At 53.7% G+C, this 14,750-nt stretch overlaps 1 protein-coding gene across 1 annotated transcript in view; it reads left to right on the top strand.

Annotated features, from left to right (window-relative positions):
- Positions 1 to 14,750, top strand: part of FSTL4 (follistatin like 4) — a 403,664-nt gene that overhangs the window by 339,754 nt on the left and 49,160 nt on the right. Inside the window, exon 7 of the mRNA XM_027607114.2 lies at positions 2,625 to 2,791. Within this exon, the coding sequence (XP_027462915.1) occupies positions 2,625 to 2,791 (167 nt within the window). The remainder of the gene's footprint in view (positions 1 to 2,624; positions 2,792 to 14,750) is intronic.

Here is a 14,750-nt window from a genome sequence, read left to right as displayed (position 1 = left end):
GACCCAGGCGAGAGATGCAATGCCGGTGGGGGGAGGGGAGAACCACACCTGGAGAACAGGACTCTGTAGCCCAGGGATGGCCCGCCTCCCCCAGGGACTGCTGCCTGAGGACTCAGTGGCTCTTTCCCTTGTCATTGGACTAGAGTTCCAACATGCAGAGAAAATGTCCTTTCCTTTGGTGACCCGCCTGATTTCTTCGCAAGCCCCACCCACCAGCGCTGGGAGGACAGTGCACCTGAACGTTCAGGCCATTGTAAAGCTTAGTCGGAGCGGGTTGTTCTTAACAAGTCCACATTAAGTAATGCTCTATCTAAGGAAAATGCTTCATGCCTGCAGTTCCCACCTGGCATCCCCAGCTGCTCCCCAAACTGGCTTCTGAGTGTGGATGGAAGCACACAGCCATCCTCTGTCACCTTCGGTGCCCCCGGCAGGCTCCCAGTTACCCTGTCTCGGGTCCTCTTGGCGGGGGTCATCCCAGGTTCTGCTCTTGGTCTGGGCTGTCTCAGTGTCTGATGTCCCCCCACAGCTTGGCCTCCGGTAGCCCCCACTGGCACTGCGCACCCCTGGAGGTTCCAGGGGCGTTCCCTTAGGGCCTTGGTCCTCAGGCACAGAGGTACACAGCACCTCACAGCCCCGCCAGGGTGGCCAGGAACCTTTGGATCTCTCCATGCCATTCGGGAGCCCAGGGGCCTCTGGCTCTGTGCCAGGTCTCATGGGCTCACCCCGGGGGGAGAGTGGGGAGAGAGCGTCACCCTCTTCCAGAGCCCCCCTTGGTTCCCCTCACCTACATGCCAACAGGCACACCCTTCTCACTGGTTCCCTCATTCCCACAACACCCTGGGAAGAGGAAGGGGTCTGTGTTCTATTTCCACAGAGCCTCGTGGCTCGCCCGATAAGGAAGGAGTACCTCCTCTACACTCGGGGACAATCTGGGTTCTGAGTCCTAAGGGCCAGCAGAGCACAGAAGAAGCCAGACCCGTGTCGTACATCCTTCTTCCCTCTCTCTGTCCCCTCTGAATCTCCAAAGCCTGGAGCTCGCTATGGAGGATGAGCTCCTTCTCTCTCCTGCCTTGACCAATAAGCCTCATGACTCAGAGGTGGGAGGGCAGCAAGCAGGACGTGACTTAAGAGGGAACCTGAAATGCATCACTTTAATGTTTGTAAAATATTATGCCGGGTGCGTTGGCATCAATCACTTGGTGCTTATCTTTCCCCCTGCGGCTCTTTCACGGGGAGTCACATTTTTCCTGCGCGTGAGTGTCCCCGCTCCACGGGCCCGTTGGCTCCTTTCCTTCCTTATTTCCATTTTCTCCGTGTTTCATCCATCCATCCAACAAGCACTGATTAAGCACCTAGTGTATATCTTGTTCATCTTCGTGAGCCCAGGGCCGGGCCACTGACTGTGGCGGGGAAAGGGCGCCACTAACTCAGGATCTGACCTGACTGGACTTGCTGTCACTTCACCTACTTTGCAGGGCGTCACACCTGCTGGGGCTTGCGGTCCCTCCCCCCACCGCCCCTCCGCCCCACCGCCTTCTCCTCCCCACACACGCTGGCAAGAGGGTGCGAGCACAGACATGCTGCCCGGTCACAGTTCAAAGGGGGCCCGCCGAGTCACAGAGGTCAATCCCCAACTCTGTGCCTTGCCCCACCCCTGGCAGGACCCTCAAGGCTCAAAAGAGTAGTAAGAGTCAGGAGGGCTCCCGGCATTTTTGCTGGCATCCCAGATAAGCACAGACCCTCAGAGCCAGCCAGCCCGCCTCGCTCAGCTCCTGCCACTGTTGCCTGCTGCCCCAGGTGCTCTGAGCTGTAGATCTGGGGGAGGAGTAGGGAGAAGGCAGTCCTGTCACTGGGCTTGTGACTCTCCCTCCAACCCTGATCCCATGTCGGTATATGAACAACCTGAGTCCAATTAACTTTCTCATAAATCCCGAAAATTTCTAAAAGCCTGTGATTGCAAGTAAATATTTTAGACCCTTCCCATTTGCCTAAAGAATGATCAGTCTTAATGCCAGTTAGCAAGTATAAAATGGCAAGGATTAATAATTTGTACAGCCTGAAGTACACTTCAAAAAATTAAAGGCTACAGTGCATGGTTGCTGAACAGAAATCCAAATCCAAGTTCAAAGAATCCTCAGACAGAAACAAACCTCCAAAGGTCAGCCAGTTCATTCCCCAGATTTCAGACAGTGCAACCTTTAAATTGCCCCCAGATGGATGAGAAACCTGTCAGCTCAGCCAGCAGACCTTGACTTGCACTAAGCAAGGCCCAGACTTCATGAGGCCCAGGAGCACAGAGCAGGGCGTCCGCCGCACATCTGGCCCCCTGGTCCCTGTGTGACAGCCCACATGCTTGGCTCAACTCATAAATCCATAGCCCAGATGGTTTCCCTACACTTGCTATGGCTCCTAACTTCTCTGACTCTCAGAGCCCTTTGAACATTTCCCGTAAGTCGCGGCCCATCCCCCAGAAAGGAGTGTCCATCGGTACGTTTAGACAGCACGCCGTAGCAGTTTCTCGGGAGCCTGCCAGCCTCCTGCCAGAAAACCCTGTGGCCATTGGCCTGTGAGTGGTACTCCCCATGCTGGTGTGCACCTGATGACTTTCTCCTTGTCCCCTGCAGGGGTGGTTCAGCTCAGCCTCGCGCCTGAGGAGAGGGTCAGTGTGACCACAGTGACCGTGGGGCTGAGCACCGTGCTGACCTGCGCTATCCGTGGAGAGCTGCGACCACCCATCGTCTGGAAGCGCAATGGGCTTGCCCTCAACTTCATGGCCTCGGAAGACATCAATGTAAGTGGCTCGGCTCTGACCCTGAACACAGACCTGCCCCAGGGAAGTAACCTGCACATCGCCCGTGGCGGTGGCAGGGTGAGAGCGTTTCATTTTAACATCCCACGTTGGATGCCTTTCAAGCCTGTTGTCGGAGAGCAGGAAGTACCAGAAAACCCAAGTGTGCAGAGAATAGACTGGACGTTCGTTGCAAGCCTGCCAGCCAGACCCACAATAGGGAAAGGGCGCGCTGACCAGGCAGGCAGGGCAGGCAGGGCGGGAGGCCTCCGTGCAGGCTGCGGCAGCGAAGGCCAAACAGTGGGCATGGGAATGGGAGGTGAGGGGCTCAGACTGCATGACAGAGCCCACCGTGAGGGAGGACCACAAGCCCACAGCAAACATGGCCGGCCGGGAGACAGTGGAGTGGGGAGGGCGTGTGGCTGGAAGAGCCAGGGGAGACTGTGGGTCCCACAGCTGGGGAGGATGTAGACAGGGGGAAGAGAGGGGACGGGGGTTCCCTGTGGAGGGCAGGGGTGCACCGCCTGGCTGGGTGGGCGGGAGGGCAGGCACCAGGTGAGGAGGTGAAAGGAGAGGGATCAGGCCAGTGTGGCCTGCCCTGGGAGCCTTGTTGGCTGGACGTGGGAATGTGGATTTGATGAGGGGAGAGGACGAGAGAGCAGCTGAGCACCTGCAGCCTACCGTGACCAGCAGGGATATTTCTGTAATGGGAGGCCCCGTGCAGCTTGGACTGGGCTCCCAGTGTCACCCCAAACCAGCCTCATGACTTTGAGCAACGTCTTAAACCACCAACCCTAACTATCAGAAAGGGAATATTAGCAGTGCCTCCCTTCCATTGGGCTTGAAGAATAAAGGGCATCCTTCAAGTATATGGATTGGCCCAGGTTTGGCCCAGCGAGTGAGATGGCTTCCCAGAAGTTCCTTGAGAAGACAGAGGGACGTCACTGACATGAGGCCCCACCAGGACAGCTGACAGGTCTTAGCCAGTGTAACAGGCCTCTCCGTTTCAGGCAGAAGAGGAGGCAGTCCTGGTCTCCTCGGCTTAGGACAGGCAAGCTGGCCCTGAATGGTGTGCTTGGCCCCAAGAAGGAAGATGTGTGGGATGCGTAGTCAGTTCCCACGAACATCTCTAAGGTGGTGAGGGAGGGACTAGGGCAGCAGGAGCCTGTCTGGGCTGTGTGACCCCATGAGTTCGCGAGCACACAGGGCCAGGGTGCTCCCACAAAGAAACCAGTTTGGACTGCTGAGATGGAACACCATGACAGCCATCACAGCGGCCCCAAACTGGAGTGAGCCTCCACAGGAAGCAGTGAGCTCCCCTTTCCTAGAGGCATGCAAGCTCAAGCAGGACCACGGTCAGCAATGCTACTAGCCACACAAGGGCAGCTAAATCCCATGACCTTGAAGATTCCTTCCAACTGCGAGACTGCTTTGTGGGGAGACAGCCCAGCATACAATTCTGTGGAAACCACCAAGTTGGGACTCTGCTACTCACTAGGCCCTTTGTTGCATCCTGGAGATCATGGGGGAAGCAGATAGGAAGAGATGGGCCAATGTGGGGAATGCTATCTTGGGCACACCTGGAAGAGGAGTCCCCTTCTCCCACCCCTGTCACGTAGGGCAGGATTATTTCCTTGCAGTTTCCCCACGGTGCTGAGCACAGCCTGAATCCTACCCATCTCCGAATGTCAATGCCAGCACAACCTTGGTGAGCGCTTGATGGACAGAGGCCGAGTGGGCAGAGTCCTTTGTGTTCTGAGCCTGAGATGCCCAGGGCTTGTCTGGGATCTTAGCAAGGAGAGGTGGTGTCCTATTTGCAAAGACTGGAGTGGGGGAGGTGTTGGGATGCACAGATTTGTGTGTGCAAAAGCTCTCAGGGTGGGGCATCAGCTTTACACTGGGTTTGGCCAGTGGTAATTAATTCAAAACTAGGACAGATCCGCCCGTGTCTGTCTGAACATCCATGTGCATTACTTGATGCTCTATTTAGAGACACCAGAAATAAAGGCGGAAGCAGAACTCCTCTTAATGCACTTGCCATCGGTTAATTAAATTACTTTGAGTGTTTTTTCCCCTCCCTCGAACATGCCTCCAGCATCAACTCAATTGCATTTCTACTTTTCACAGTGAGGTTAGCAATTTGGGTTAATTGTGGGTGCAACTAGAGATTAATGGCCTCTTATTACCTCCCTGGAAACACTTTGCTGCTCATGGTCAAGTCAGCAGCCTGCAAACAGGCAGGGCCCTGGGCTGCCCAGAAACCCCCACATGAGGGCGCAGGGCAACACCAGCCCCCCCCCCCCCCCCCCCGCCCCAGGGATGCTCACCTGATGCATGCAGGTACTCGCCACACACACGCACACTCACACACACGCCTCCCTCTGCCTCAGGCCCAGAGGGAAGCAGCACAGCACAGACTCTGAGGGTAAAAAGGGACCTGGGTTGAAGCCTCAGCTCTGCCACTTCCTAATTGAATGAGCGTGGAAAGGGCACTTGACTTCTCGAAGCTTCGGGGTCCTCCTCTGTGACACAGGGATAAATAATAGCTCCTGCCTCATAGGGTCAGAGTGAGGACTGGATGAGGAGACACATGGGATGCTGTCAGCACACTGTCCCGTGCTAACTGCGATCACGGTCCTTATCAGTACCGCTATTACTTTATCTTACTATCCTCATTATCATTACTGCCGCTGCTGCCAAACAACATTCTCGGCACCTTGCAGCCCGAGTCCCCAACAAGCAGCCCCGGGAGGCTCCCCAGGCAGGGAGATGTGACCCTGGGGTGTCCACGTCATCCTGGGACGCACTGACCAGCCATCTCCAGCAAGTCCGGAGCAGCCCTGGGGAAGCCGCTGAACTTCTGTGAGCCTGTCGGGGACTGGGGACGATACTCTCCCCCTTACGTGGGCATTTCCAGGCTGACCGTGTGTGTGAAGCGCCTAGCCCCGTGCCCAGCGCACAGCAGGTGTTCCTAAGTGGCAGCTCCACTCTGGGGACAGGGATGACAGCAGGCCCAGGAGGAAATCAGGCAAGAGACGAGGGCATGGGGATTGGGGGGGGGGGGCATGATGGGGAGTGGGGGGCGGCCCCGATGGAACGAAGATCGGGGATTGCTGAGTCCTAGAGCCCCCCTCGGCGTGCGGTGTGCCCACACCCGCCCCCGCCCACCGCGGCCCCAGACGGGAACGCCGCTGGCCACTGTCATTGGCACCTGGTACAGGAACACCGCACCTACACAATCCCAAGGCAGGCAGATGAGAGAGCGCCGCGAGGTGTGGGCCTCCCTTCTTTGTCATTTGTACGAGACATCTTGATTGGCAACAAAATATTAATCACTTTTTCACTGCTCTCTTAATGAGAAGCTTTCATGGGCAACAAAATATTAATTTGTCTTGTCTTATCTGTTAAGAATTCAGTTAATGAATTCAGTCACAGAGCTATTACAGAATGCCATCCTAATGACACATGTAATTAAACTTTTCTGACTTGCAAACATCAAGGATGCCTCGAGCATCAGGATAATATTTGATCAGAAAGTTAATGTACCCCTCTAGCCCGGAGCCAAGTGAGAAGGAGCCTCTCGGATTCCCCACTGAGCGGTGTCACTGTCAGGAGCGCTCCGGAGTCACCCAGTGTGTGTATGGCTGTCCAGAGGGTGTACACGGGGAATCAGCCCCTGGATTCGCTAAGTGCCGGGGACTCGCAGGCCCTGAGCCGGAGGGTGGAGCAAAGACACTCTCCCCAGCCCCGAGGGGGACCACGTATCCACAAGCACAGAATTACAACACAGTATGGCATGTTCTCTATTTAGAAGGAGGAAGCCGGTTTTGGGGGCCAGAGGAAGGAGAAGTTCTGGCTTCAGGGGACAGGGATAATCAAGAGAGAGGTCGAGAGTGACAGGGTGGGGCCAGAACCTGACAGGTTTTGAATGTTAACCTGAAGGATCTTGGCCACTCCCTGTGGGTAGTGGGAACCATGGATTTTTAACTGGGGAGTGGCATGGTCAGAAGTTCGTCCTGCAAGAGTCCGGAGCCCCTTCTAGCCTAAGACTACATCTGCAACCAAGGAGAACCCCAGATACATCAGACCCAGAAATGAAAGTGGCCTGCGGGGGTGGGGGAGGGGGTCTGCCTCCTCGGTAACTTCCCTAATGGCGGGAGATCACACTGGAGCAGCCGCCCAGGCTGTCTGTGCGGGGCCGCCAGGGGGTTTAGCGTGGACCTGGTGGGCTCCCTGAGGATGCCTGAGCCACCCCTTTGCAGGAGGCCCGAGCCTCACTGCAGCCCAGGGCCTGAGGGATGGGGCCTCAGCTGCAGCTGGGAAACCGCCCCCCCCCCCCCCCCCCCGCCCCAGGAGAGGACAGGGCTGGAAAAAAGAGCGCAGAGTCCCCAGAGATGGGCAGCAGCACCAGGAATCCTGCTGCACCTCTAGGCAAGGGGGCCTTGGATTAGGCTTCCTCCCACGGCCTCCTCCCACGGCCCACTGCAGACAGGGGACCAACGAGGTTAACCTTTGAGGACTCTCCAGGCCGTGAGGTCATATAGTCCTGTGATAGGACAGGGACCTATGGGACACGGGAATCCCACAGAGAAACGAGGAACACCCCTGACCCCACCAGGCCCCTGGCTTTCTCACCTGGGCCACAGAGCCTCAGCCTTCCGCAGCGAGCAGCCCCTGCCGGCCCTGTCTCCTGAGGGCTCGCAGCCAGGCTTTGGGGGCCCATCTCAGAGGCAGATCCATGCACCCCTCCCTGTACCCTGACCACCATACTAAGTATTCTGGGGGTTGAGAGGGAAGGCTGACTTACTTTCTGCACAAACTGAATGTGCAAACCCCTTCCGGGCCTCAGCCTTCTGCCCAGACCGCGCAGCAACCACTCAGGGTGAAGTGAAGTGGCATCCCCAAAGCTAGTCCGCACGTCCTTCCTCCACGGTTATCACCTGCCCTCCCCTCATGACTGTCTTCCTCCCTGTCCCTTATTACGTCAGGGACCGGGGACCTGCCCGTGAGGGGAGCAGAAGCAGGGAGGGGACATCCCCGGAGTCACAGAACAGAGCTGAGCTGCCGAATCCTTGCTAGGGTCGACGCGGGAGTTCTAACCTGTGTCTGGGGGCCAGGCATCATGCTGGTCCCTTCACGAGCAGCATGTCATCTGCCTCTTGTCACAGCTCCATGAAGCAAATGGGGTAGAGTAACTCAGAGGGTCAGAACTTGCCAGGGCTGCAGTTGGCCTTGCTCTGGGGACACAACACCCAGCAGCCAGCCTTGCCAAGGCTTCCCTGCGGGGCTGGCTGGCCCTGCCTCCCCACTATGGTGCCCAGGCCCCCGCAGAATGTGCCCACGCTGGATGTGGCCCCACGGGGACGGGGCTGCAGGGTTTCATGAGCCCGCTGGACTCTACCCCAGCAGGGGCAGGGGACGGAAGGCTCTGAGCACAGCCCATGGAACTGCTTGGCCAGGAGAGTCTCAGGCAGAGGAAACATTTTTCTATTGTATTCATCTTTTTCAAAAGGCGGGGGGGGGGGGGGGGGGGGGGGAAGCCTATAACAAACCCAGTATCTCTGAAATGACTTGAAAGAGTCACTCTTTTCTTTTGGGTTTTTTCTTTCACCAAATCTCGCTGTTTGGGGCTTTCAGATGTTGGTAGGCGGAGTACAGTGATAAAAGCAGAAAAACAAAACCCATTAGAAGAAGGTATTTGTGCCAGGGTTTGAAGGATGTGTTAAAAGGTGCACTTTTTTTCCCATGCCTAAACGGTGTAAAACCAGGAACAAATAACTCTAACGAAGCATATGCTCTCAGCCAGCTCCACTTTGGAAGTGAGTTATTAAAAAGACCAGAAGAGAATGTATTAGGAGCTCATGACTCATTTAATTTTTATTGTCTTTATATGAACCAGTCATGAATCCATTGTAAAAAGATGAGAGGTGTTTGATTAGCACGTTGAGCTGTTTGCAACACGATAGACAGTGGCTGTAGGTTCTGCATTAAAATAACCTCATTAAATGCTTGGGTACATTTTGTTTTAAAATCTTGGAAAACACTATACTTGAAGCACTCAGAGGCTTTGGCCAGTTCTTTCTGGCTTGTGTCAGGAACCTGGCTGCAGATGGACATCCGGCCCTTTTGAGTTTTGGATGAGCTCAAGCCACTATGAGGATTGGCCAGAACGCTGTCCGCAAGAGACTGGCCTGGACCCAGGACCCAGCAGCCTGTAGAACTCACTGAGGGCTCCGCCCTGCCAGGGGCCTCTACTGGGCCTTTGCTTGCTCAGTGGTCTCTTCGGGGTCACCTCTCTTCCCTCGTAGTACTAACTTCAAAGCTTCAGTTGTGATCAGTGACCACTTCCGGCCCCATGTCAAAGGTCCAGGGTCCCTCAGGGAGGATCTAGCTTCTAGACCCTGGATGCAGAGCCCCAAGCACCTGCCCTGTCTCAGTTCTCCTCCCCAGCCCCACTCAAGGGAGCTCACGTTCAGCCAGTTGGCAGGCTTTATTAACTGCCCGTAATAGTGCAATAATCAGCCTTCCCACACTGCTGTAAGTAGATCTGTAAGATAAGTCCTCAGAAGCAGAATGACTACATCCGAGGGTGAGCACAATTTCAGTGTGGTGGATATCCCCAAATCTCCCTCCAAAAGAGCTGTGCTGGTTTATACTCCATCCAGCAGTATCCAGGCACACCTCAAAGATACTGCGGGTTCGGTTCCAACCACTGCAATAATGTGAATATCCAATAAAGCAAAAACTGCAATCAAGGGAGTCAAATGAAGTTTTTTGTCTCCGGTACATATAAAAGCTATGTTTATGCCATACTGGAGTCTCTTAAGTATGCGCTAACATATGTCTGAAAAAAGTACATACTTAATTAAAAAATACTTTCTTGCTGGAAAAATGCAAACCATCCTCTGAGCTTTTGATGAGCAGCAATCACTGACCACAGATCACCATAACAAATATAATAATGAAAAAGTTTGAAATATTGCAAGAATTACCAAATGTGACACAGACATGAAATGAGCAAATGCTGTTGGGAAAATCGTGCCAACTGACTTGTTCTACACAGAGCTTCCACAAACCTTCAATTGGTAAAAAAAAAAAAAAAAAAAAAAATCTGTGAAGGGTAATAAAATGAGGTATGTCTGTATAAGGATTTAAAACACTGTATCAGGAGAAAATTCCTGATTGCAGGCCTTCTCGGTCCCTAAAATGAGCCATGGAAGGAAATTTTTTTTAAAGATTTATTTATTTATTTGAGAGAGGGAGAGAGCACAAGTGGGGGGGGCGGGGGGCAGAGGGAGAAGCCGGCTTCCCGCTGAGTGGGGAGCCCGATGCAAGACTCGATCCCAGGAAGGACCCCAGGATCATGACCTGAGCCGAAGGCAGATGTTTAAACAACTGAGCCACCCAGGCATCCCTAATCAAATGCTCCCTGGAGTGTTTCAAGGACAGCAAGAATGCCAGTCGGCTGTCTGGCCTGTGAGTGTGGTTCAGGTTAGAGGAGCTGCTTAGGCCTTCTCAGACTGGCGATTCACGATCGAGCACCACCCCCCCCCCCCCCCCCGGGAGGGTTGCAGGTTGCCCAGGCGGAGGCAGCTTAGAGACAGTCCGGAACTTCAGGTGATCGCTGCTGTGCCTTGTGTCGCCTGAGCCCCACCCTGCCCCAGGGGGGCACGCCAGGCTGATCAGCTAAGGATCCAAGGCCTACAACTCACGAGAGGGCCCCATGAGCTGCCACTCATCCACATGATACCCTGGAGTCTTGGAGTCAAGAGGTGTCTGTCCTCTGGCCTCTGAGGATTGGGCACTCTGAGTGCTCAGAGCCCTGACTCTGACATGAGCTTTCTGGTACAAGTGCCTAGCCACCTGTGTGCACTTGGACATTCAACTTTGCCCTCAGGCGACATGTTCAGCATCCACACAACTGGGTCAGAATCCCCCTGACTGAATTGTGGAGCCAACTACGAAGTTAGAGATAGCAGTCCACCCAAGACCTCCCTCATTCTGGCATCAAGATCAAGTTTGGGGAGTACACAAAAGTACCTTCAGGTTGAATAATTTGCCAGAAGGACTCAACTCACTGAGAGCTCTTACACCGACATTGACGGTTTATTTCTGGGGATAAGCATAGGTTAAAATCAGCCAAGGGAATACCCAGGGTGTTTGCCAAGGTCTCTCCATTCTGGACGGTCAGAACCCCAGTAGCTCTCAACAGCGTGCAATCTCTGGAACCTCCATTCAGCTCACGAACTCCAGGATATGTGCTCTGTGAGGCCTGGAATCTCAGCCTGAGCATCTGTACATCGGTGTCCAGCCAGTGACTCAAGGATGTCCCTCTGAAATTCCTGGTGCTCTTCAAAGCCTCAAAGCCCCGTCCTCTCTGCTAATACTAGCTCTCAGATTCCAGGTACCTCCAGGGCCCTGTGTCCCGACCTCTTTTCCATTGCTGTGGTTCTCTGGGTGCTGGTTGTCTGGGCTGTGGTCTGGAAGGTGCCCTCTAACAGAGAGCTGGAGTGAGTGTGGACCTCGTCTCACGTACTTCTCTTCTCAAAGATCAGAGATTGTGCTTAAAAATGTTGCATCCTACATTTAATCTATTTTTCGAGTTAGGTTGGTGTGAGCCTGTTACGTGTTTCTGTGTTATACCCAAATTTCGCACTCCTTTATTCTCTGTACATTATTGCTTGTGTGGAAGCAACCATCTGTACCACAGACTGAATGTTTGTATCCCAGCAAAATTTGTATGTTTACACCTGGTCCCCATTGGAAGGGTACCTGGTGGTAGGACTTTGGGGAGGTGATTAGGTCGTGAAGGTAGACACATCCTGAGTGGGATTAGTGCCCTTATAAAAAGGGAGAGTCCTAGACTCTTCCACCATGTGGGGCTATAGCAAAGAGACAGACAGCGTTCCAAGAACCAAGAAGCGGGCTCTCACCAGAACCTGCCAACACCTTGGTCTTGGACTTGTAGCCTCCAGAACTATGAGAAATTTCTGTGGTTTATAAGCAAAAAAAGAAAGAGAAAAGAAAAGATTGGCCAAGGGAAGAAGTCCCATGGGGCAGAATCCAGGGGATTCCAAATGCAGAGCCTCCCTTGTCCTCTCCTGGTGCAGTCACACACATATCCTGTTCCCAGCACTGACGTGTAAGAACGTGCACAACATATCGCCTGACAGCGAAGCTCGCCCAAGCCTGGTGTGCAAAGGTGCTGGTAGAGCTTGATTATGCCCTGCTCACGTGGATGACGTCCAGCCCCCAGGCCCTGGGGAGACACAACTGGCATGGCATGGCGCAGAGCCCCCATCATAAATCGTATGTTTCATTGTCTAGTGGCCAAAGCCCCCAGGAAAACAAAGCCTAGACCTCTCTCTGGATGACATTACTTCTTCACTACCCTTCCCTTCAGGGCTCCCCAAGAGCCAGCACACTCAGCTAACACACCTCCATTTGTCCAGCAAACACCGACTGAGCCACGCATCGGGGACAATATGGTGGTCTGCAGAGGGATGAGGTGCCTCCGCTTTGGCATGCACAGTCATGGGGGAGACTGATCATATAAACCCAAGTCAGCCAGTGGTAGTCCCTGCAGACCTGGGGAAGCCGGGAGCCCTCCCCACAGTGACTTCTCTCATGCCTGTGGCTCCCTGGCCCAGGCCTGGGACTGAGCAAGAGAACTGACCAACTTTGGGTGGCTCACAATGCATGTGACCATCTGTAGCAGCCCCACCCCACCCTAGATGCTCAGCAGCTTCTTAGGGATGACCTCAGGCTGCAGGGACTTCTCAAGAGGACTCTGAGCAGGTACATGCAGAGTGGCAAGTATGTCTTTAAGGGTCTTAAAGGAAGTGACCAGCACGGGAACCCCAGTGTGGGTCAGGGTAGTCAGCTATAGAACCATGAGGTGGGGGCTTCGGGCAGCGTGAGTATGCACATGCATGCTCATGTGGACTGTGTGTCTTCCCGTGGATGTTTGTGTGTGCCCACCCGGGGTGCATCTGGTCCTTGCTTGGTCTGGATATGGGACATGTGAGTGCAGACTTCTCTGAGGCCAGCCATCGCCAAGGGGCTGCATATTGTTCAGTGTTTGGGTCCATCCTGCTAAAATGTGCAGCAGGGATGCTAGGGATAGTGAATTCTAGGGACCACAATTAAACTGGCATGGAGAAAAAACCCTCTCCTTGACTCCATCCTCCCCAAAGAAAGCCAGGGCAGAGGGCTCCTGAGAACACGGCTCTGAGAAGGGCAGAGTCGGAAAAGCTCAGAATAAATGTGTCTAAACTGAGTCTTAACTTGTAGCTTTGACAGCATCATTAACCTAAACTCTGAAGTCACCCTGGAGTCCTTGTGTTTAACATTTAGTCACTAAATATTCTGCATCGATGGCTCATTTTCATATTACTTAGACCCCAGTCACATGTATCACTATGACAACATGCCCCATCTCGCCTCTGCTTAAGTATTGTTTAATACTTAAGTCTCATTTAATTACTTTCTTTATTAAGGGCAGATACTTACAAAAAAGCTTTTTAAAAGACAAAAACTATACGTTTTAGTAAAATTGTCTCTTTCCCAAAGACAGATGTGCATCAGTACAAAGAATGGTCTAATCTGGCATCTGTTTTATTTCTGGAAGGAACTTTGATTTTGCTAATACATTTCTATGCATCAGAACCAAAAAAAAAGCCATCCATAAAAAGACAATTACAGAGATGCAATCAAGCATTGATAGCAGTATTCAGACACATCTCAAAGAACATTCAGGAGAGGAAGGATTACAGGTTTAGTTTTATGTAGCTTCTTATAAACCAATTTTTAAAGTAATTTCCCCAATTCCAATGAGGGAAATTTGATTTCAGTTGCCAGTATTCATGTTCCAGAAAACAATATGCACTTTGTTCTATAATTATATGATGCCTATTGTTTTAGCCCAGAGACATTATTTTATTTATTTCACAGTCAGCGTCTCCCCATAGCCTAAGTCACAGGCTGGTAATGGGTTGGGTGCCCAGAGGAGAACCGCCATGTATCCAGCATCCCCTTGTGCCCTTGAAGAGCTGACGCGCACCCCCCTCAGCCCCTGAGTGATCACCCAGAAGTTACGCCTCGGCTGCCGGCAGCAATGAGGAAAAACAGACGGAGGTTAAATGACTTTGGTAGTGGCTCACCAAAAGTCATCATGAGTCTGAGATGACATGCGTGGTCTTTTCCATCTCTGCCTGCTGCCCTGCGTGGAGCCTTCTCTTTGGCCAATGCCCACATGCCCTGGCCTGAGGAATGCAGCGTGGAGAAGGAGACGGGGTGGGGAAGCGGGGGCACCATGCTTGCGAGCAGTTCTGTGCTTCCCTGCCAGTCACCTCGTTTTGATGCCCCATCGCTGGCAACATCCAGGTGGGTGGGAAGGCAGGAGGTGGGCGCCTCTCTCGTCAAACCCAAAGAACCAGAACACAGGCCCTGCGGAAAGCCTAGCTCGGCATCTCGTGCGATCCATTCACTGAGTATCTACTGAGGGCCCACTAGGTGCTAGGCCCTGTGCCAGGCCCTGGGGACGCAGGGGAGCTCATGTCCTAGTCGGAGGGAGACAGATACAAATGGTATGCTAAGTGGTAGTAAGTGACAGGTGGGGTGGGGCTTACAGATAGGGTGGGCAGATAACATTTGAGCAGACTTGAAAGAGGGGATGCAAGCCAGACTGACAGCCTGGAGGAGGGGGCAGGATGCCTGGCATGTAGGCAACAGCCAGGGGCCGCAGCGCTGGAGTGGAATGAGCAAGGGAGAGTGGAGGAGGTGGGGGTGGCAGGTCATCCCTGCAGACCCTCTCGGGCTGTGACTCGGGGTGAGGGGGTAGGGTCCGGCTGCGGTGTAGAGGAAGAGCAGAGGGGCAGAGGTGGAGGTCCCCGCTGTCCTGCAGATGAGAAGATGGTGCCTTGGCCCACTGGTCACAGGGGAGGGAGTAAGAGAAGGTCAG

The sequence above is a fragment of the Zalophus californianus genome, chromosome 5, assembly GCF_009762305.2.
Source record: "Zalophus californianus isolate mZalCal1 chromosome 5, mZalCal1.pri.v2, whole genome shotgun sequence".
Classification (NCBI taxonomy): Eukaryota; Metazoa; Chordata; class Mammalia; order Carnivora; family Otariidae; genus Zalophus; species Zalophus californianus.
This window is presented reverse-complemented; position numbering and strand designations above follow the sequence as displayed.